The sequence below is a fragment of the Macaca fascicularis genome, chromosome 14, assembly GCF_037993035.2.
Source record: "Macaca fascicularis isolate 582-1 chromosome 14, T2T-MFA8v1.1".
Lineage (NCBI taxonomy): Eukaryota > Metazoa > Chordata > Mammalia > Primates > Cercopithecidae > Macaca > Macaca fascicularis.
In genome coordinates, this window is record NC_088388.1 from 47,471,404 (window position 1) to 47,494,988 (window position 23,585).

The 23,585-nt window shown below is 47.2% G+C and overlaps 2 protein-coding genes across 6 annotated transcripts; one reads left to right on the plus strand and one right to left on the minus strand.

Moving 5' to 3' along the window:
- SAA1 (serum amyloid A1) lies at positions 1-3,631 on the minus strand. 3 transcript variants are annotated; one of them, XM_005578456.4, is made up of 5 exons: positions 3,599-3,631; positions 3,455-3,515; positions 2,921-3,015; positions 638-776; positions 1-250 (listed from the first exon to the last, which is right to left on the minus strand). In XM_005578456.4, exons 3-5 carry the CDS (start codon positions 3,009-3,011, stop codon positions 112-114), a joined length of 369 nt encoding a protein of 122 aa, XP_005578513.3. In that variant the 5' UTR covers positions 3,012-3,015; positions 3,455-3,515; positions 3,599-3,631; the 3' UTR covers positions 1-111. The 3 variants fall into 3 exon arrangements, with proteins under 3 accessions (XP_005578513.3, XP_005578512.3, XP_073870204.1); XM_005578455.4 differs by lacking the exon at positions 3,455-3,515; XM_074014103.1 differs by having other exon boundaries at positions 3,455-3,631.
- A 16,554-nt stretch (positions 3,632-20,185) lies between these two features.
- SAA2 (serum amyloid A2) lies at positions 20,186-23,585 on the plus strand. Of its 3 annotated transcripts, XM_065527713.1 has the most exons (5): positions 20,186-20,218; positions 20,302-20,362; positions 20,802-20,896; positions 22,768-22,906; positions 23,310-23,585. In XM_065527713.1, the coding sequence occupies exons 3-5, from the start codon at positions 20,806-20,808 to the stop codon at positions 23,446-23,448; spliced, it is 369 nt and encodes a 122-aa protein (XP_065383785.1). In that variant the 5' UTR covers positions 20,186-20,218; positions 20,302-20,362; positions 20,802-20,805; the 3' UTR covers positions 23,449-23,585.

The following is a 23,585-nucleotide window of genomic DNA, read 5'->3' on the forward strand; positions in this document are numbered from 1 at the left end:
TTCCACCTCTTAAGTATTTATTAGATACCTATTGTGTGCCCTCTCCCTGCTTTGTGTCCCTGCCCTCAGGGCTCACAGCCAGGTCTCCTGAGAGCAGACTGAAGAGGAAGCTCAGTACTTCTCAGGCAGGCCAGCAGGTCGGAAGTGATTGGGGTCTTTGCCACTCCTGCCCCATTCATTGGCAGCCTGATCAGCCAGTGTGTCCTCCGCACCACGGCCCAGGAGTTTCTGGATATTCTCTCTGGCATCGCTGTAGTCCAGGCAGGCAAGAGGGAGATTAATCACCAGGCCAGTGAGCAACAGCCCACCCTCCCATTCTCACCGTTCCAAGGGAGGGCTCTGAGAGGAGCCCAGAAAGGCCAAGGAAGGAGGGGTGAAAACACTGACCCTGCCTGGACACCGCCCCACTCAGCCAGGCTGGGCTCCCCTAGGCTGGATGAACAGCACCCAGAGAGGGAGGGTGAGGAATCACTCGCTCCTACCATCACTCAGACCCTCACACTGAGCACAGAGGCAGAGAGAGGGCAAGAGGATCTGCAGCCTCTAACTTCTCTACAAGGAGCTCGCCTCCCTCCTGATTGTCCAAGGCAGGCAAGCTCTGCTCACCCAGCCCTGGCATCCCAGGAACTCCAGTTACCTGATCACTTCTGCGGCCCAGGCACCCCCAGGTCCCCGTTGGGCAGCATCATAGTTCCCCCTAGCATGGAAGTATTTGTCTGAATTTTTGTAATTGGCTTCTTTCATGTCAGAGTAGGCTCTCCACATGTCCCGAGCCCCTGGAAAGGAAAGGAAAGGCAGAAGGGACATCAGGAGAACATGAAGAATCCAACAACACCTTAGAGGGGAATGATAAAAGGACAAATCTTCCACTGACTTCAAGCTTTCAGCCTGCGATCGTAGCAGCCTTGGATACCGTGGGTTGAGAAGCCCATTCCTTTATCCTAGTTGGCTTCTCCAGGTCCCCTGGTGAAGAGCCACTGCTATAGAATGAAGCTGTCTGTGATAAGATCCAGGAGTGTATAGGAATGAGGTGGTGACATGAAATACTGATGCTGAGAAAGGTGGCAGACACAGAGCACTTCTGCCCTGACTGCTAAAGTATGTATTCTTTTTTTTTAGACGGAGTCTCACTCTGTCGCCCAGGCTGGAGTGTAGTGGTGCTATCTCAGCTCACTGCAACCTCCACCTCCCGGGTTCAAGAGATTCTCCTGCCTCAGCCTCCTGAGTAGAAGAGATTACAGGCATGTGCCACTACACCTGGCTAATTTTTGTATTTTCAGTAGAGATGGGGATTTCACCATGTCGGTCAGGCTGGTCTCGAGCTCCTGACCTCGTGATCCCCCGCCTTGACCTCCCAAAGTGCCAGGATTTCAGGCGTGAGTCACTGCACCCGGACCTAAAGTATATATTCTTACATATGGGATACACGTCATTGTGACCTGAGTCCCACTGACTGCTAGGAGCATAAAAGTCCCTAAACACTTTCTCAGTAGGCTGTGCTGATGCTGTGGGTTGCTTGAGGAAGTAATAGAGCAGTGGTGCTCGGCCTTGGCTGCACTTTCTTTTTTTGTTTTTTTAGACGGAGTCTCGCTCTGTCACCCAGGCTGGAGCACACTGGCGCGATCTAACTCACTACAACCTCTGCTTCCTGGGTTCAAGTGATTCTCCTGCTTCAGCCTCCCGAGTAGCTGGGATTACAGGTGCCTGCTACCACGCCTGGCTACATTTTACTGTTTTTAGTAGAGACAGGGTTTCACCATGTTGGCCAGGCTGCTCAGAAACTCCTGACCTCAAGTGATTCATCCACCTTGGCCTCCCAAAGTGCTGGAATTACAGGTGTGAGCCTTGGCTGCACTCTCTAATCACCCAGAGAGAAACTGAAAGTCCCAATGCCCAGGCCACACCCCAGGCCAGTTTCTGCAGACTCTGTTGGGGAGTTGCAGACATGGGTAGTTCAGGTGATGCCAAGGCGTGCCTGAGATTCATAACCATCAAGCTCTAGGAGCTGGTCAGTGATGTGTCTACCTGGCAAGAGCTCTGACATCAAGCACAGTTGGGCTCAAACCTCTGCTCTGCCACCTGCTGACTGGCAGTAAGTCCCTGGGCACTGGTCTCAGCTGCTCTAACCTTCTCACCTTCAAAGAGGGGAAGATGCCTGCCTCACAAAATGCTCTGATCCTTGTGGGAGTTTGATGCACATCAGTTCCCATCTCCTGTCAAGAAGGCTGGAGAAGGAATGGAAATGGAACAAACCTGGAAGGGAGCCCCTGACAGAGCGAGGCTAAAGAGCCCTGTACATTATCCAACTAGGAAAGCAAAGGAGGAAGGAGAAAGAAGACACAAGGGTCAACAGCCTTAGTCATGCTCTTATGAGATTTATGCTGAGGGACATTTTATACCAATCGCAGGCCTTATTTTGCATCTTCTACTCAAAACAAACAGCTCAGCTGCTCCTGGAAAGGATGATTGTTCTTTCTCTGAGTAACTGACTGACTCTCTAAGCTGTTGAGCAGCTCCCCAGACACCCAGCACATCCTGCACATTGGGCACCACAACCTAAGGCAGCGGCTCAAACCTTAAGAAAGCACAAAAATACCCCGTGTGCGTTGTTACTGGATCTCCCGTCCCTTATGGCTCAGGAGATGTGTTTTTGATACACCTTGCAGCGGCTTCTGAAACGTGATCCATCCGCTGAACACACCGAGAAGCTGCACTACGGGGAAAGAAGATATTCCCAGCAGCTCTGAAAGACCCGAGATGGGCAATCCAGCAAAGCCTAGTTCATGACAGGCCCTAGCAACGCAGACACTAGCAACTCTGTGGTTCAAAAGCAGCCTTCCGAAAGCATCATTTCCCCCATTTGATCAGGTCCAGGATGATGCTTCTCTTCAGAAATCCTGCATACCTTCTGAAGCCTTACCATCATAAGCCTCACCAAGGAAGGAAAACCAGCTTCGGCTGTTGACACCCAGGACCAAGGAGCAGAAAACCAGGCCCGTGAGAAGCTTCATGGTGCTGAAATGAAAGGAGAAGTCAGGCAGTCGCCCACAAGAGTGGCACAGCTTTCCTTGGGACTCATATTCCAACAAGAGCCTGGTTATTTCCACTGGATCTTATTAGAATTTTAGTGGCTCATCTAAGAAACCTTGCAGCAGGACCTCACTCAGAGCCAGAAGCCCTTGGTTCTGAACCCATCAGCCCTAAAGCCTGACTGTGTAAGAGGATGCCAACGTGGCATTGATGGAGAAAGGCGGGAGCTACGACCAGACTGTCACTCCCTCAAGTAGCCTATAATTCCCCACAATGCATTTACCGTGTGTTCCCTCTGCCCAGCACAGAACTCAACATGGGATAAACACAAAGTAAGATCACAATTTTTTATTCTTAAAGCTTTTAGCACCTGGTATTCCCAGGTGGTCTCCCATCCAAGTACTACCAGGCCGACCCTGCTTACCTCCCTAGATCCGAGGAGATAAGACACCTTCAAAATGGTCTGGCTGTAGGCCCCAGGATAACTATTTTTTAAAGGAAATGACAATCTTGTTGGGAAAGAGAAAACAGAGTAAGTTTTAAAGTCACTCCTTGGCGTACTCCTCACCTGATCTATGCTGGAGCTGAGCCGTGGGTCCCTGTCTGCCAGGGAGAGGTGGCTGCTATTTATGCTGAGCCTTCCCTGTTGGGCTCTTGGGAGGGAAGAAAAGCTGGATGTGGTTCCTGGGGAAAGTCCCTGCAGGTCATTTCCCCTACAAGACTGTCTAAGACAAGTTCCTGGACGCCAGTGGTTTCTTCATCCCGGGTCATTTATCCCAGTTGTGCAACCTGTGGGAACAAGATAGGTTTGCTGTGCATGGCAGCTGTCAGGGCAGGAGACCAGTTCTGCTCCTCAGCATTGAGGGGGCTGAGGCTGCAGAGTTGAGAGTGGGAGCCCTGTGATGGCGGCACCTGCGCTGCTGGAAGGCGTGGAGTGAGGGCGGCTTTGAAGCCAGCTCCTGACTGTACTGTCATTTCCTCCGGATGGGCTCTGCTGGGCCACATGGCAGATGCCTCTGAAATCAAGTCCCTCTGAGTTCATATCTAAAGCTTCAAAGCTGACAGACTAAGTCCAGCACAGTGGCTCACTCCTGTAATCCCAATGCTTTTGGAGGCCACGGCAGTAGGATCACTTGGGGTCAAGAGTTTAAGATCAGTCTGTGCAAAATCGTAAGACCTTGTCACTACAAAAAATAAAAATAAATGGACCGGCTGTGGTAGTGTGCAGCTGTAATCCCAGCTACTCAAGAGGATGAAACGGAAGGATTGCTGGAGACCCAGGAGGTCAAGGCTGCAGTGAGCTGTAATGCCGCTACACTCCAGCCTGGGTGACAGAGCAAGATCGTGTCTCTAAATCAAAACAAAATAAAACTGGCAGCCTAGCCCTGCCATGTCTCATGTGTGCCCTGGAAGGCTCCTTCCACCCCTCAGTCTAGATATCCCGAGATTTACCTCCTCGGCACAGAAAAGCCCTGCTCAGCTGGCCTAGTCAATTAGGAAATTAGGAAGGAAGAAAGGATGTGTCAGTACCAGAGCCCAGCAGGTCTGAGGCCAGGACATGCAGAGAGGCTGGTGGACATAGCAGCAACTGTGGTTTCTTCTTCTCTCGTTCATTTTCACTCTTTCATTTTTTTCCTTCCTTCTTCTCTCTTTCTCCTTCCTTCCTCTCTCTCTTTTTCTTCCTTCCTTCCTCCTTCCCTCCCTCTCTTTCTCCTTCCTTCCTCTCCCTTCCTTCCTTCCCTCCCTCCTTCCTTTCTTCCTTCCTTCCTTTCTGCCTCTCTTCCTTCCTCTCTCTTTCTCCTTCCTTCCTACCTCTCTCTTTCTTTCTCTCTCTTTCTTTCCTCTTTTCTTTTCTTTCTTTCACACCTGGTATTCCCAGGTAGTCTCCCATCCAAGTACTACCAGGCTCAACCCTGCTTACCTCCCTAGATCAGAGGAGATAAGGCACCTTCAGAATTCTATGAATATAGGCCTCAGGATAACTACTTTTTAAAGGAAATGACAATCTTGTTGGAAAAGAGAAAACAGTAAGTTTAAAAAACACTCCTTGGCCTACTCCTCACCTGATCTTCCTTTCTTTTCTCCCCTCCCCTCCCCTCCCCTCCCCTCCCCTCCCCTCCCCTCCCCTCCCCTCCCCTCTCCTCTCCTCCCCTCCCCTCTCCTCTCCTCTCCTCTCCTCTCCTCTCCTCTCCTCTCCTCTCCTCTCCTTTCGTCCCCTCTTCTTTCAAGACAGGGTCTTGCTCTGTTGCCTGGACTGGAGTGCAGTGGCGTGATCATGGCTCACTGCAGCCTCAGCCTCCCAGGTTTAAGTGATCCTTGCATCTCAACCTCCCAAGTAGCTGGGACTACAGTTGTTTGCCAACACGTCTGGGTAATTTTTAAAATTTTTAGTACATTGGGAGTCTCACCATGTTGCCCAGGCTGGTCTCAGATTCCTAACCTGCAGTCCTCTTGCCTTGGACTCCCAAAGTGCTAAGATTATAGGCGTGAGCTACCATGCCCAGCCAGAAAGTTCATATCTGATTGCTTCTATTTTTCGATGAAATAGGAAGCAAACTTGTCAACTGAGAAAAGAATGAACGAGGAGTTGTGGGAAGTTTCAGAAGAGAAGAGAAGTAAAAAGTGATCATCTAGGAGAGGAAGAATGTGACTGAACTTGAGAAAGGTAGTGGATTGTACGGTAGCTCAAGGTTAATGACCATGAATTTAAAGTGAGACTAGTCATAGCAGTTGTACTTTTTTTCTGATTACATTCAGCTGCCAAGGTTCAGACTTTTAGCAAGTGGCAAATTGAATATCACTGTGCAATAAATGCTTGTTGAATTGTATGACTGAATACATGCAAAAGTCAAAGGAGGAGGATTCATTTAAAGATGAGGGAGAGTTACAGGGCACAGGGAGAATGTTAACAGAGAGAGTGACTGAGAGTAAAAGATAGGGCACAGCATAGACTTTGATGACCAAGGGCCCACAGGACCACTGGGGATAGGGTTGCCCAGAGTGTAGCTGGAGCAGGTCTTCCTCTGAGACAGGCAGGAGAGGAGAGATAACAAGGAAGATGCATTTTGAGATGAAGGACAGAGATCCTGAGGGAAACCAGCAGGCCCTTTCCTTTACCAGTCATAGGACTCATTGCTCTCCACCTGTTTGCATTTCTGAGTTTGACCCAGACTGCACAAAACACAGGGATGGGAACCTTGTCAGCCTTATTGACAGATAACTGTTGTCTCTTTTACACCAAACACAGCACCTCACCTGTAGCAGGTTCTCGGTCACTTTTATTGATTGAAAGAGTCAGTGCATGAGTGAAGTAGAAGTCATCTGCAATAGATTGACAGGTTGAAGGTTAAGAAAAATGGAAAAGCTTTGGAACAATGATGTTTAGTATTAGTCATTTAGAGATGAACATGGACATTGTTAATATGCAATAAAGTCTCAGCCTACTTGAAATGTTTACATTAATTGTCAAAAAACATTCAGAAGGCAAACCCTTATCAGCTCTCTGCTGCTCCCAGAGAGATGTTATTAGGCATCATCTTCTGGGTTATGATGGCTTCTTAACTGGCTTCCACATTTCCACCTTTGCCACCAACTAGTGTCTTTTCAATATAGCAGCCAGACTGTTACAACACAAGACAACTTCTATCACTCTCCACTCAAAACTCTCCAGAGGATTCCACTTCCACTTATAGTTGAAGTCAAGTCCTTATAATGGTTTTCAAACTTTACTCAAACTGTCCTAGCTCCTTCCTCTCGTAACTCATCATCCAATTCTCTCCTCTTGCTCATTTTGCTCCAGCCACACTGGTCTCCAAACTCCCAGGCACATCTTACCCTAGGGGCCTTGGATTAGCTGTTCCTTTCCTCTGGAGCATTCTTTTCCCAGATATTTGCATATCAGGGCTTTGAGGGGGCCATGATCCGGGAATCCAGTATACTGGAAGGTTCAACAATATAGTTATTGTCAATAAGAGTATTGGTGGTGAATATGTTGGAAAGAGGGCTGTGAATGAACCGTGAAAGTTTTCCGTGAAGATGGGAGAGGACTGGAGAGTTTTGTCAACAAATACAATAAAGAGATACTTTGTCTCCAAATATCACTAAGCAGATTGTCTACACAGAAGCTTCTAGTGGGTATTTCTAGGCTGGGCACGGTGGCTCACAACTGTAATCCCAACACTTTTGGAGGCGGAGGCGGAGGATGGGTTAAGGTCAGGAGTTTGAGACCAGTCTGAGTAACATAGCGAGACTCCATTTCTACAAAAAATTAACAGTTAGCTGGGCATGGTGGCACGCTCCTGTTGTCCTCACTACTTGGGAGGCTGAGGTGGGAGGATCACTTGAGCCCAGGAGTTTGAGGTTACAATGAGCTATGATTGCACCGTTGCACTCCAGCCTGGCAACAGAGCAAGACTCTGTCTCAAAAAAAAAAAATAATAATAATAAATTAAAAAAAAAATACAGATTCCTAATCCATAATTTTGGAGGTCTCGGTCTCAGTTCAGCGAGTTGGGGGTGATCTTCAGGAATCAGTGTTTGAAAATCTTCCTGTTTGGAAATCACTTGTGTAGATAACATTAGTAAGACTGGAGGGAAGGTGGTAATGAATTTATCAGGCACTTCAAAGAGGACACATCACAGAGAACTGGGGGTGAAGAATAGAGAAATGGTCATGGAGAGCAAAGAGGACAAGGACTCCTCTTTCCCATTCTGTTGTCTAGGAGGAATTGCAGGAGGCAGACCCCGTGGGTAAAGATGAGAATAAAGTGAAATCAACACGGGAAAGACAGGTTTCAGGTTTTTGTAATGGGAAGGAAACAGGCGGAGATAAAGGGGCATCCTCGCTGCAGACCCTTCTTTTGAGGAACTCACTGGAAGGTAGTAGAAGAAGGGTGGGCAGACTGTAGGGAGAGGTGAGGCTGACTCTGACTCTTAGGGAAATTAGTTGATGTGACGTGAAAGCAGGGAGATAAGAAGGGTAAAGGACATGGCGGTTGAGCGTGCTGGTTAGTGACAGCAGATTGGGATTCTTTATTGCTTTCGGGCTCAGTGTGGGGTGCTGTGCTGTGGGGGGCTGATACTTATGAGCCAGTGGAACTACTCCCCAAAGGCCAAGTGGACTAAAATAAAAACAGTGAGGATGACTTTCTGATCTTCTCCCAACTGTGCTGAACTCCTGAAGAGAATGAAAGTTAGCAGAAGTTCTGGAGAGAATGAAGGGACAAGGGAGGAGGGGAAGGAAAGAGTGGCTAGTGAAAGTGGAAAAGGAGTACTTTCAGCACATGCTTAATCTGGGGACATTTATCAGCAAGAAACTCATTTTTAAAGCTGACACACAGTATTGAAACTTGGAGGCCACAGGCCTCGCAGGCCGGGTCTTCTACTTTTTGAGATCTCTAATTACTGGATCCAAGCTTTCTCCCTGGGAAAGGGTAATTTGTTTGTTCATGAATTCATTTTTTATAGAGTCACAGCCAGTCCCTTCTTTCTAACATGTACACCATATCTTCTAGGCATGACTGTCTTTTAACATTAAGAAAAACTCTGCCTCCAAACTCCTATCAGATGGAGAAGCTGCAGAGAAGATAAATGGCTCATTGAAGGACCAGAATGCAGGACACTCATGATACCTTGGCCAGTGCTCTTTCTTCTCCACTTCCTTGCCTCCATCCCTTAACAAATGTTCTTTTCTGGGAACTTGAAAAGATGATGAGTGGTTTATGGTAATTCCAGGTTGGATTATTTGGTTTGGGAGAATGCCATTGGTCACAGCAATCTCAGCTCCTGGCAGCAGAAACCTGAACTTTGTCTCCATCCCATTTTGCCATGCTTATCTCTAACAGAAAGTCCTGTTACAAAACACCAGAATACCTTTCCAGTAGAGGTTGTGACACTGAGTTCCCATCACAGATCCTAAAACCCAGCCACCTAGACTTGGAAGCAGTATGACTAGAAGTTAAGAGCCAAGCCCTGGATTCAGACAGACCTGGTATGACCTTGCCTCTGCCATATACTGGTACTGTGGAATAGCATTTAATGACCTGGAGAAGTATGGACAATCTCTTAAGGGAAAGAGTGAAATAGAATATGATCCCATTTTTGTTCAAAGACGTGTTCCCATGATGAAACACAACCTAGAAAGTTTTACATCAACTGGTATCTGTGTTTCTAGGTAGTGGGAACAGCTTGTGTTATTCTAGGTTTTTAGAATTTTTTACAATGACATGTTCATTCATTTATTGATTCATCATCAATCATCCATTCACTCATCAAGTTCCTTCTATGCAGCAGATACTACAATAGACATTGGGCATACAATGAGGGGAGATGGTGGCTAACCAGGTCTAGGCTGTGCCTCCATGAAAAAGAGACTTATAATTGGGGAAAACTGGTTATCCATGTGTAGACACAAAGCTTATACTTATAATAAATCAGTAAGATTCCAATAAATAAATGGGAAAGAATTATGTGTACAAAAAGTATAATGAAAGAAAAGAGAAAGCAAGGGGTGTCACTAACCATTCTAAGATTATTTCTCCCAAAGAACAACAGTCCCCCAGTACTAACATCATTGCTCATTCCTACCCTGTCTTATTAAAATAAATGAAATCAGAAATGGCTCAGCTGTCAAAAGGTCTCCCGCCACTTTACAGAAGTAAAGCCAGGCCAGATTACCGGGACGGCAGGAGAAAAGATTCCCTCCTGTTTCTTCCACTTAGCAAGTGAATCACCAGGAACACAAAAGGACCAACTTTCTAATTAAGGGGTGGACTCTTAATTGTGTTTGCTGTGTGTCCCTCCTCACAAAGCCCACACCCTCTGATGGAGAGAGAACCCTTTCCTCCTGGCTCGGAGTTTCGAAGTTGCATTCTTTAGGCACCAGAATCCAAACCTGTCTGCGTTGAGTTCTGTGTCTCTTGCCCTATAGATTGTTGGCTGAGGCTCACGCCTCTCTGAAGCCTGCTGGCCTCTAACTGATGAATGAATCGGGTCATGTGAAGGACTCGCAGGGGGAGCATGTTGGGATTTGGTCACTAGCCCACTGTCGGCAACAGTCAGAGCCACTCTCAGAGTCTGGAACTGGTATTGCCAAAGGACAACAGAACTCTGCATTCTGTTTAAAAATATTTCACTTTATTCCTTTTAAACATTTGCAAAAGGGAGTAATAAATTATAGGCAGGTGGATCACCTGAGGTCAGGAGTTCGAGACAAGCCTGGCCAGCATGGTGAAACTCCGTCCCTACTAAAAATACAAAACGTTAGCTGGCGTTGTGGTAGGTGCCTGTAATCCCAGCTACTTGGGGGACTGAGGCAGGAGAATCGCTTGAACCTGGGAGATAGAGGTTGCAGTAAGCCGAGATCGCGCCACTGCACTTCAGCCTGGGCAACAACAGTGAAACGCCGTCTGAAAAAAAAAAAAAATAGACATCTCAAAACCCCAAATCTCTTATGGAATTGTATAGTATTTATGAAACTAATAACTCATTTGAGAAGGGGAAAATTGGTCTTAAAATTCCAATAATTCTTAAGTTTTGTTTCAATTTCAAGTAATTTATAGGTATGTCTTAGAAATCATCATTAAGGCCAGGTGTGGTGGCTCACGCCTGTAATTCCAGCACTTTGGGAGGCTGAGGCGGGTGGATCACGAGGTCAGGAGATTGAGACCATCTTGACTAACATGGTGAAACCCCGCCTCTACTAAAAATACAAAAAAAAAAATTAGCTGGGTGTGGTGGTGGGCGCCTGTAGTCCCAGCTACTTTGGAGGTTGAGGCAGGAGAATGGTGTGAACCCAAGAGGCAGAGCTTGCAGTGAGCCGAGATCGTGCCTCTGCACTCCAGCCTGGGAGACAGGGCGAGACTCTGTCTCAAAAAAAAAAAAAAAAAAAAGAAAAGAAAAGAAAAGAAATCATCATTAAACCCATTAAACCTTCTGTACCAGTTAGGCTATTCAAATATCTACATCTTTAAACATGGATAGCAATTTTGAAAAATAGAGAAGTTTTCAGTTTAGATGAACAATGAAATATTTTGTCAAAAATACTCCTTTTCCTTTCACATTAATTGTCAGGAAAATCCAACATAGGAAATTTACTACTTATGACTGAACAACATCAAATTTGTAGATTTACCAGAAAGCCTGTCTCAATCTGATTAGTTAGCAAAACAGGGAGTCCTGTTTAGTTCTCCTAAACATTTTGTAACTCCCTGGTTTCTCTTACCTTCAGAGAGATGTGATTTACAACACAGTGGTTCAATAAACAAAAGGTACTTTCAGATCCAAGTGATTCGCCTTCCAATTTCCCATTAATTAAAGATGATTCTGTGCGTAAATGGAGACACAGGTCTCTTGACACATAGCCTTTTTCCATAACCCCAGTACTGTATCTTCCTTGTCAGACCTGCTGGGTGGGCACACTTCCCAGAGACAGGGTCCTCCACCTCTCTGGAGCCCCCAACCTTATTTGGGAACTCAGGCTCACTACATTTATGCCCAGGTATGGGGAACTCACAGCCAGGAGACCTAACCCCAGCAGATCTTACAAGAGGAGCTGGGGTACATACCACTCATAGACAGACTGAGGATAAGGATGACTTGAGCCCCTGCTTGGCATACCTTTCCTTCTTGGCACATAGATGTGTTCACCTCCAGGCCTAGCACAACTGGGAAAGGCCTAGAATTACTAGGCATTAGGACCAGCGAAAGGTTTCAGAGTCAAGGAAGAATTGAGCTTATGGCCTCCTGTGGTCCAGCTGGATATAATGTGTCCCAAATCTGTTCCCTAACTTCCACCAGGACTGCCCATTTCCCCAACTCTAATGTAGGATTCTTTTTTTTTTCTTTTGAGACAGAGTCTCTCTGTGTTGCCCAGGCTAGAGTGCAGTGGCGTGATCTCAGCTCACTGCAAGCTCTACCTCCCGGGTTCACGCCATTCTCCTGCCTCAGCCTCCCGAGTAGCTGGGACTACAGGCACCCACCACCACACCCAGCTAATTTTTTTTGTATTTTTAGTAGAGACGGGGTTTCACCATGTTAGCCAGGATGGTCTCGATCTCCTGACCTCGTGATCCACCCGCCTCAGCCTCCCAAAGTGCTGGGATTACAGGCGTAAGCCACTGTGCCTGGCCTAATGGGGGATTCTTTAGACTGTAGGGAGTCATTAGGGAAGGAAATGCTTTGTGTTTGCTCAGGCATTCATTCCAGCCCCATCCCATCTGCAATGAGAGACTCGTAAGCTCCAAATCCTGACTTTCCTTAATGCCTCAGGTCCAGTGTCCTATCTGCCTCTCTACTAGCACTCCCGCTTTGCTGCCTCAAGATGCTTCCCTCCCATTGATGATGTGTGAGTATTTCTGTTGTTGGTTTTTCATATCTTTTTCCATCTTTTTTTTCTTTTTCTTTTTCTTTTTATGGAGACAGGGTCTCATTCTGTCACCCAGGCTGGAGTGCAGTGGTGCAGTCTCAGCTCACGGCAACCTTGATCTCCCAGGCTCAAGCAATCCTCTCACCTCAGCTTCTCGAGTAGCTGGGGCTACAGGAGTACACCACAACACCCGGTTAATTTTTATAATTTTTGTAGAGATGCGGTTTCCGCGTGTTGGCCAGGCTGATCTCAAACTTCTGGGTTCAAGTGACCCACCCACCTTGGCCTCCCAAAGTGCTGGGATTACAGGCGTGAGCCACCGCTCCCAGCCCATTTACACATTTTAATTTAATTTGACTTTTATTAATTTTTTTGCAGCCCACAACAAGATGTCTTCATATTTTTCTTTTAAATTATTATTTCTTGGAGACAAGGTCTTGCTCTGTTGCTCAGGCTGGAGTGCAGTGGCGGGATTGTAGCTCACGGCAGCCTCTAACTCTTGGGCTCAAGTGATCCTCCCACCTCAGACTCTCAAGTAGTTAGGACCACAAGCATGAGCCACCATGCCTGCCCCCCACTATATATCTATATCTATATCTATATCTATATCTATATCTATATCTATATCTCTATCTGTATCTATCTATCTATATATATGTTCAACATTTTTGACTTTCTCTTCTTGAAATACTTTTAATAAGAAGATTTCTGAGCTGGGCATGATGGTGGCTTATGTCTGTAATTGCAGCACTTTGGGAGGCCAAGGCAGGAGAGTCACTTGAGCCCAGGAGTTCAAGACCAGGCTTGGCAACATAAAGAGACTCTGTATCTACACAAAAATAAGAAAACTAGCTAGGCATGGTGGTGTGTGCCTGAAGTCCCAGCTACTCGGGAGGTTGAGATGAGAGAACTGCTTGAGCCCAGGAGTTTGAGGCTACAGTGAGTCATGATTACACCACTGTACTCCAGCTTGGGCAACAGAGTGAGACCCTATTTTTTTTTTTTTTTGCCTTAGAATATAGGTTTTATTATTAGTTAGGTATGGCAAGGCCAACAGCTCAGGAGATGACTGCCATTGAGAAGATAGCCTGTTACTCACAGTTCCCAAGAGAAGAGAGTGAACTATGCCACAGGGGACTGCACCAGGAAGCAAGTGGGTAAGTCAGAGAGCAGAGGAAGTAGGGGAGGTGTAGGAAGAATCCTTACTGTGTTTCTGCAGGAAGGAATGGCGTGGCAGCATACACAGGTTTAGGATTGGCTAGCATGAATAATTTCAATGGGTGCAGGGGCATGGAGGCTGTCCCTAGTTATTTGGGACGTGGTCTTTGAGTGATTAGGACAGGTGGATGGTGCCCCAGGATGTGAGAGCTCGATAAAGGAGGTGGGTGGGAGTGTGGACTCTGGATTGGTTGGCCTGCACATGGAGGGTGTGCTCCCATGAGAGTCATTTACTATCTCTAGGACTTGACTAGCTCTGAGAGAAATGGTCCCTCAGGGTCAGCAAGGGCCCAGATACCAAGCACCAAAAACACAGAATGAAAGGACATGATTAATACAACTTGCGAGGCACCCTTGGCATGGCTCAGGCATTCTGCTTAGACAAGCCAGGCTGTCTGAGAGTCTTGCCAGTGCCTGTCTCATCCTTGGCTGACATGCTTTCCCTGGTCACCTTTGCAAGTCGGCTTCCCTACTTAAAACACCTCCAGTCTCCATCCAGTCTCCTGCTCCACAATTCCCACCTGGAGAGCAGTCCTCACTAAGTCCTCCATAGCCTGCCTGCATCCGTCCTGGGACATTTCATTCCTATGACTGTCCCCAGTGTGTCCCATCTGCTGTTCACACTCCTCTTTCCCAGGTGCCCGTTTCATACCTCATGCAACACTTCTGTCGCCTGGTGGCCTGAAACACATGCGCATGGCGTGTCCTGGCACAGGTAGAGTAGGATCTGATGTCCATGGGCCCTCAGCATCTCCACCACATCTCATGAACCATTCCTTGCCTAGATACAGTCCAACATCGCTCCGACATTTCCTGTGGGATGGTGGGGTGGGGTACACGCACTTCTCTGTGGGTCTCCATTGACAAACTTTACGCTTAGCACTTTACAGGAAATGGTTTCATTCAGGCCGGGAGTAAGGAGGTTCTGCAAAGCTGTGCAGCCCTACTTTCCTGGCGCCCACTTTGGACGTAACTGCTACTGCAAACAACTCTCGCTTCTTCTGCCCCCGAGACACCCTCTGCCCCAAAGACTGTGGCAGGGTTCCTAGTGGTCTCCTCACTTGCGGCAGATCCCTTGATTCCACATCTCAGAGACTAGTACATGTCCCCTCTTCACTCATGTCAGGGAAAAACTCTCTCAAACTGCTTTTTCCCTCTGCCCTCAAACAGCAATGATCATCAACACAGAAGATCTCGATAACCAAAGGTGTGGGGTTTTTCTCCCCACACACCAAGCAGGAGACACCAGGAGTGTCCTCAAATGCAGTTCCAACACTACCTACCTGGAGACAGTGTCAGATCCCACAGGTTGGGGGCTCAGTCCCTAAGGCCTCTCCCTCTTTCTCCCCAGTTGCAAGTCTGGGCCTCTGGACCTTCTGACTGACTGGCTTCAAGTTGGGGTTCCCATGACCCCCTTCTTGGGTTCATTTAATTTGCTGGAGTGACTCACATAACTCAGGGAAACATATTTGCTGGTTTATTATAAAGGATATTATGAAGGATACAGATGAAGAGATGTGGAAGGTGAGGTAAGGGGAAAGGGGCGTGGAGCTTTCATGTCCTCCCTGGGTGTGCCACTCTCCAAGAAGTGTTCACTCTCCAGATAGTGTTCAGCTATCTGGAAACTCTCTGAACCCTGTCCTTGTGGGTTCTTATGGAGGTTTCATTACGTAGGCATGACTGACAACCATGCAGAAATGTGATTGGACAAAAAGCATGTGATACAAACCCAGCAAGGCTTGTCTGTTCGCCTCTCTGTGCAACATTCCTTCCTCCAGGGTATGAGGCAAGGCCCTTTCTGGAATGAGGCCCACAATCAAATTAGAGTCTTGCTTGGGGCAGGTGGAAGAAGGACAGGAGAAGGTAATAGACAGAGATTCTGTTTAATGAGGCCTACAGTGCCCAACAATATAACAAGGAGTTAGGATCCAGGAGCTGCAGATGGAAAGCAAAATATACGGCCGGCGCGATGGCTCACAACTGTAATCCCAGCACTTTGGGAGGCTGAAGCTGGTGGATCACCTGAGGTCAGGAGCTTGAGACCTGCCTGGCCAACATGGTGAAAACCCGTCTCTACTAAAAATACAAAAATTAGCCGGGTGTGGTGGTGGACACCTGTAATCCCAGCTACTCGGGAGGCTGAGGCACAAGAATCACTTGAACCCGGGAGGCAGAGGTTGCAGTGAGCAGAGAGTGCACGACTGCACTCCAGCCTGGGCAACAGAAAGAGACTCGGTCTCAAATAAAAGATATATATATATATATATATATATATATACACACACAAAATAACACCACAACTTTTACTTTTTTAATTGACTTAACTTTTCATTGACTTAACTTTTCTTTTTTGTTTTGAGACGGAGTTTCGCTGTTGTTGCCCAGGCTGGAGTGCAATGGTGCAATCTCAGCTCACCGCAACCTCTGCCCCCTGGGTTCAAGCGATTCTCCTGCCTCAGCCTCCCAAGTAGCTGGGATTACAGGCATGTGCCACCACGCCCAGCTAATTTTGTATTTTTAGTAGAGACAGGGATTCTCTAGATTGGTCAGGCTAGTCTCAAACTCCGAACCTCAGGTGATCCGCCTGCTTCAGCCCCCCCAAAGTGCTGGGATTACAGGCGTGAACCACTGCACCCGGCTGACTGAACTTTTCATAGATAACTTATTTATTATAAAGAATTAATTTGTTAGCTGGGTGTGGTGGCTCACACCTGTAATTTCAGCACTTTGGGAGGCCAACGCAGGTTTATTTACAATAAATACAAAAAGTATCTAGGCCTGGTGGTGTGCACCTGTAGTCCCAGCTACTTGGCAGGCTGAGGTGGGAGGTTCACCTGAGCTGGAGAGGTTGAGGTTTCAGTGAGCTGAGATTGTATCACTGCACTGCAGCCTGGGTGACAGAGGCAGACTTTGCCTTAAAACAAAAAAGAAAGAAAGAAAGAAAGAAAGAAAGAAAGAAAGAAAGAAAGAAAGAAAGAAAGAAAGAGAGAGAGAGAGAAAGAAAGAAAAGAAGAAGAAAGAAAGAAAGAAAGAAAGAAAGAAAGAAAGAAAGAAAGAAAGAAAGAAAGAAAGAAAGAGAATTTGTTGCATTCCAGATAAAAATTCCAGTGGGAAATTTTGATTCACATTGCATTTAATTTATAAATAAATTTGGGAGAATTGGTATCTTTGCTAAGCTAAAATATAATCTCTGTGGACATGATGTGCCACTTTCTATCCTTTAACAGACTAAATTTTCTCTGTAAGAGGTTATTTCCTAGATAATATTTTTGGTACTACATTTTGCTATATTTTGTAACTGTTGTTGCAGAGAAATGCTATCAATTTTTAAAATTTCGCTATGAATACAGCAGCCTCACTGAATTCTCTTAGCAGTTCTAATAGTTTGCCATTTGATTCTGACAGGTTTTCTATGTAAAAGATGGTGTCATCTTGAAACAATGATCGTTACATTTCTTCTCTTTCACCTCTTACCTTCCTTGTGTTTCTTAAGCATTGGGCAGGTCCTTCAGGGATATGTGAAACAGTAGCAGTAACAACTGGATATCTTGGCCCTTTTTTCCCCCCCGCCCCATGATGGAGTCTCACTCTGTTGCCCAGGCTGGAGTGCAGTGGCACGATCTCAGCTCACTGCAACCTCCACCTCCCGGGTTCAAGTAATTCTCCTGCCTCAACCTCCTGAGTACTTGGGATTACAGGTGCCTGCCACCACATCTGACTAATTTTTGTACTTTTAGAAGAGATAGGGTTTTACCATGTTGGCCAGGCTGGTCGCGAATTCCTGACCTCCAATGATCCACCTGCCTCGTCCTCTCTAAGTGCTGGGATTACAAGTGTGAGCCACCACGCCTGCCATTGTGGCCTCTTTATCACCTGAAGTGTCTTCATTACACATGTTTGCTGTAGAGCAATGGTTCTCAAACCTTTTGGTCTCAGGATCCCATTACACTATTAAAAATTATTGAAGACCCCAAAGAACTTTTATTTATGGGGACTCTATTTATCAGTATTTACCATATTAGAAAAAAAAAATTTAAACATTTATCAATTCTTCAAAAATTTATAAATCTTCTATATGTTAACATAAATAATATATTTTATGTAAAAGCCATTTTCTGAAAAAATTAGTAAGAAGAGTACTATGGTTTTACCCTCTTGAAAATTTTTCATGTCTGATTTTTTTTTTCATACCTGGATTTCCCTATCTGATTCACCATCCAATTTGTTTTAATATGTTGTTTAGATTGGAGTATATGAAGAAAAGTCAGCCTCACAGAGATATATAGTTGAAAAGGGGGAGTGTATCTTAATGGTATTTTTAGATAATTGTGGCTATTCTTTTTTTTTTTTTTTTTTTGAGACGCAGTCTTGCTCTGTCGCCCAGGCTGGAGTGTGGTGGCACAATCATGACTCACTGCAAGCTCCACCTCCCGGGTTCATGCCATTCTCCTGCCTCAGCCTCCTGAGTAACTGGGACTACAGGCACTCGCCACCACGCCCGGCTAATTTTTTTAAAATTTTTGGTAGAGACGGGATTTCACCGTGTTAGCCAGGATGGTCTTGATCTCCTGACCTCATGATCCACCCGCTTCTGCCTCCCAAAGTGTTGGGATTACAGGCGTGAGCCACCACACCCGGCAATTGTGGCTATTCTATACTATACCAAACTCAACAAGTGGTAGCTTCTGAAAAGTCAGTTACAATGTGGAAATTCGCACTCATATCAATGAACTTATCATATTGTGTGTACTCATGAGAAAATGAGACTGAAACATGAAAACAGTGTGTTAGTACCATTCTAAAAATAATTTTGATATCAAAGCCTCCCTAAGGAGGGATTCTCAGGGTTCCCTGGAAAACAGTTTGAGAACTGTTGCTATAACATATTCATATTTATCCTTTCTCAAGTCAGAAAGGGTCTCTTTATTTTGTTATACATTTTCCTTATCATCAATAGATGTTGACAATTATGAAATTCATTTTCTGCATCTAGTAAAATAAATGTACAGTCCTTTCCTTTGATTACTGGTACAGTGAATTACAAAGATAGATTTTTCTGATATTAAACTCTTCTTGAATCCCTGGAATAAACCCTGGTTGATCATGATGTACTATTATTTTCTCTACCGAGTTGGAAACATTTAGCATCTCTCTGTGAACTCTTTCTCCCTGGGAGTGTCAACTACCCTGCCTAAAAGATGTGTGACTGTGTGTGTAGACCCGTTCCAGCAGGTACCACTCTCAATGGTTTTAAGGTGGCAGGATGTAGTGGGAGAGGCGGAGGTGTCAATGCATAGGTGTCAGAGCAGAGTCTACAATGTCATTGTTCACACGGGAGCCACGCATTTGCTATTTATGGGGCGTTTGGCCATCCTTTACCTCCTCGCCCCACCCATTTCTCAGAGATTAAAAAAATGTTTTTAAAGACAATCTTGCTGTGTTGTCCTCATGTGTCCAATGTGGCCTCAAACTTGTGGGTTCAAGCAGGCCTCCTGCCTTGGCCTCCCAAGTAGCTGGGACTACAGGCACATGCCACTGTGCCTGGCCCATTTCTAAATTTTTTGTTTGTTATTACAAATGCCTAGCCCTCAGGGTATGAACATGGACTGCAGAAGAAGAAACCAGAGTTGCTGCTATGTCCACCAGCCTCTCTGCATGTCCTGGCCTCAGCCCTGCTGGGCTCTGGTACTGACCCATCTCTGGCCACCATGCTCCTCCACAAGCCTCTGCAGAGCTAATCTGACCCTGTTGATGTTCTCATGAGAGAGTGAACTGTGTGGCCCCTGCATCCCTCCATGATAATAGAGCAGAACAAGAGCTCTCCCATCCTTCCCTGCCTGGGAGCCGGGCACATCCCCAGCTGGGCTGCCAATTTAATGCACCACACTCGCATTCTCCCAAGGTGGGGCTCCAGGACTAGGCAGGAGCAGCAGAAAGTGCCCTGCTCTACATTGCCCTCGGCTCAGGAGCCAGCTTAGAAAAGGCATTTCCAAATTGGCTAGGCCAGCTGAGCAGAGATTTTCTGTGCCGAGAAATCTCAGGATATCCAGACAGAGGGGTGGAAGGAGCCTTCCAGGGCACACATGAGATGTGGCAGGGGTAGGCTGTCCATTTTAAAACTTAAAGGCTTTAGACATGAACTCACAGGGACTTCATGTCAGGGCCATCTGCCATGTGGCCCAGCAGGGCCCATCCTGAGGAAATGACCAGTATAGTCAGGAGCTGACTGAAAAGCTGCCCTCCATGCCCTCCAGCAGCCCAGGTGCCACCATCACGGGGCTCCCACTCTCAACTCTGCAGCCTCAGCCCCCTCAATGCTGAGGAGCAGAGCTGGTCTCCTGCCCTGACAGCTGCCATGCACAGCAAACCTATCTTGTTCCCACAGGTTGCACAACTGGGATAAATGACCCGGGATGAAGAAACCACTGGCGTCCAGGAACTTGTCTTAGACCGTTTTGTAGGGGAAATGACCTGCAGGGACTTTCCCCAGGAACCACATCCAGCTTTTCTTCCCTCCCAAGAGCCCAACAGGGAAGGCTCAGCATAAATAGCAGCCACCTCTCCCTGGCAGACAGGGACCCACGGCTCAGCTCCAGCATAGATCAGGTGAGGAGTACGCCAAGGAGTGACTTTAAAACTTACTCTGTTTTCTCTTTCCCAACAAGATTGTCATTTCCTTTAAAAAATAGTTATCCTGGGGCCTACAGCCAGACCATTTTGAAGGTGTCTTATCTCCTCGGATCTAGGGAGGTAAGCAGGGTCGGCCTGGTAGTACTTGGATGGGAGACCACCTGGGAATACCAGGTGCTAAAAGCTTTAAGAATAAAAAATTGTGATCTTACTTTGTGTTTATCCCATGTTGAGTTCTGTGCTGGGCAGAGGGAACACACGGTAAATGCGTTGTGGGGAATTACAGGCTACTTGAGGGAGTGACAGTCTGGTCGTAGCTCCCGCCTTTCTCCATCAATGCCACGTTGGCATCCTCTTACACAGTCAGGCTTTAGGGCTGATGGGTTCAGAACCAAGGGCTTCTGGCTCTGAGTGAGGTCCTGCTGCAAGGTTTCCTAGATGAGCCACTAAGATTCTAATAAGATCCAGTGGAAATAACCAGGCTCTCGTTGGAATATAAGTCCCAAGGAAAGCTGTGCCACTCTTGTGGGCGACTGCCTGACTTCTCCTTTCATTTCAGCACCATGAAGCTTCTCACGGGCCTGGTTTTCTGCTCCTTGGTCCTGGGTGTCAGCAGCCGAAGCTGGTTTTCCTTCCTTGGTGAGGCTTATGACGGTAAGGCTTCAGAAGGTATGCAGGATTTCTGAAGAGAAGCATCATCCTGGACCTGATCAAATGGGGGAAATGATGCTTTCGGAAGGCTGCTTTTGAACCACAGAGTTGCTAGTGTCTGCGTTGCTAGGGCCTGTCATGAACTAGGCTTTGCTGGATTGCCCATCTCGGGTCTTTCAGAGCTGCTGGGAATATCTTCTTTCCCCGTAGTGCAGCTTCTCGGTGTGTTCAGCGGATGGATCACGTTTCAGAAGCCGCTGCAAGGTGTATCAAAAACACATCTCCTGAGCCGTAAGGGACGGGAGATCCAGTAACAACGCACACGGGGTATTTTTGTGCTTTCTTAAGGTTTGAGCCGCTGCCTTAGGTTGTGGTGCCCAATGTTCAGGATGTGCCGGATGTCTGGGGAGCTGCTCAACAACTTAGAGAGTCAGTCAGTTGCTCAGAGAAAGAACAATCATCCTTTCCAGGAGTAGCTGAGCTTTTGTTTTGAGTAGAAGATGCAAAATAAGGCCTGCGATTGGTATAAAATGTCCCTCAGCATAAATCTCATAAGAGCATGACTAAGGCTGTTGACCCTTCTGTCTTCTTTCTCCTTCCTTCTTTGCTTTCCTAGTTGGATAATGTACACGGCTCTTTAGCCTCGCTCTGTCAGGGGCTCCCTTCCAGGTTTGTTCCATTTCCATTCCTTCTCCAGCCTTCTTGACAGGAGATGGGAACTGATGTGCATCAAACTCCCACAAGGATCAGAGCATCTTCTCATTGAATTTCAGAACGACTCTGTGAGGCAGGCATCCTCCCCTCTTTGAAGGTGACAAAGCTGAGGCTTAGAGCAGCTGAGACCGCTGCCCAGGGACTTACTGCCAGTCAGCAGGTGGCAGAGCAGAGGTTTGAGCCCAGCTGTGCTTGAGGTCAGAGCTCTTGCCAGGTAGACGCATCACTGACCAGCTCCTAGAGCTTGATGGTTATGAATCTCAGGCACGCCTTGGCATCACCTGAACTACCCATGCCTGCAACTCTCCAACAGAGTCTGCAGAAACTGGCCTGGGGTGTGGCCTGGGCATTGGGACTTTCAGTTTCTCTCTGGGTGATTAGAGAGTGCAGCCAAGGCTCACACCTGTAATTCCAGCACTTTGGGAGGCCAAGGTGGATGAATCACTTGAGGTCACGAGTTTCTGAGCAGCCTGGCCAACATGGTGAAACCCTGTCTCTACTAAAAACAGTAAAATGTAGCCAGGCGTGGTGGCAGGCACCTGTAATCCCAGCTACTCGGGAGGCTGAAGCAGGAGAATCACTTGAACCCAGGAAGCAGAGGTTGTAGTGAGTTAGATCGCGCCAGTGTGCTCCAGCCTGGGTGACAGAGCGAGACTCCGTCTAAAAAAACAAAAAAAGAAAGTGCAGCCAAGGCCGAGCACCACTGCTCTATTACTTCCTCAAGCAACCCACAGCATCAGTACAGCCTACTGAGAAAGTGTTTAGGGACTTTTATGCTCCTAGCAGTCGGTGGGACTCAGGTCACAATGAGATGTATTCCATTTGCAAGAATATATATTTTAGTAGTCAGGGCGGAGGTGCTCTGTGTCTGCCACCTTTCTCAGCATCAGTATTTCATGTCACCACCTCATTCCTATACACTCCTGGATCTTATCATAGGCAGCTTCATTCTATAGCAGTGGCTCTTCACCAGGGGACCTGGAGAAGCCAACTAGGATAAAGGAATGTGCTTCTCAACCCACGGTATCCAAGGCTGCTACGATCGCAGGCTGAAAGCTTGAAGTCAGTGGAAGATTTGTCCTTCTATCATTCCCCTCTAAGGTGTTGTTGGATTCTTCATGTTCTCCTGATGTCCCTTCTGCCTTGCCTTTCCTTTCCAGGGGCTCGGGACATGTGGAGAGCCTACTCTGACATGAAAGAAGCCAATTACAAAAATTCAGACAAATACTTCCATGCTAGGGGGAACTATGATGCTGCCCAACGGGGACCTGGGGGTGTCTGGGCCGCAGAAGTGATCAGGTAACTGGAGTTCCTGGGATGCCAGGGCTGGGTGAGCAGAGCTTGCCTGCCTTGGACAATCAGGAGGGAGGCGAGCTCCTTGTAGAGAAGTTAGAGGCTGCAGACCCTCCTCCTCTTGCCCTCTCTCTGCCTCTGTGCTCAGTGTGAGGGTCTGAGTGATGGTAGGAGCGAGTGATTCCTCACCCTCCCTCTCTGGGTGCTGTTCATCCAGCCTAGGGGAGCCCAGCCTGGCTGAGTGGGGCGGTGTCCAGGCAGGGTCAGTGTTTTCACCCCTCCTTCCTTGGCCTTTGTGGGCTCCTCTCAGAGCCCTCCCTTGGAACCCCCATTCCAAGGGAGAATGGGAGGGTGGGCTGTTGCTCACTGGCCTGGTGATTAATCTCCCTCTTGCCTGCCTGGACTACAGTGATGCCAGAGAGAATATCCAGAAACTCCTGGGCCATGGTGCGGAGGACACACTGGCTGATCAGGCTGCTAATGAATGGGGCAGGAGTGGCAAAGACCCCAATCACTTCCGACCTGCTGGCCTGCCTGAGAAGTACTGAGCTTCCTCTTCAGTCTGCTCTCAGGAGACCTGGCTGTGAGGCCCTCAGGGCAGGGATACAAAGTTAGTGAGGTCTGTGTCCACAGAGGCTGAGATATGGCATACAATAGGCATCTAATAAATGCTTAAGAGGTTGAA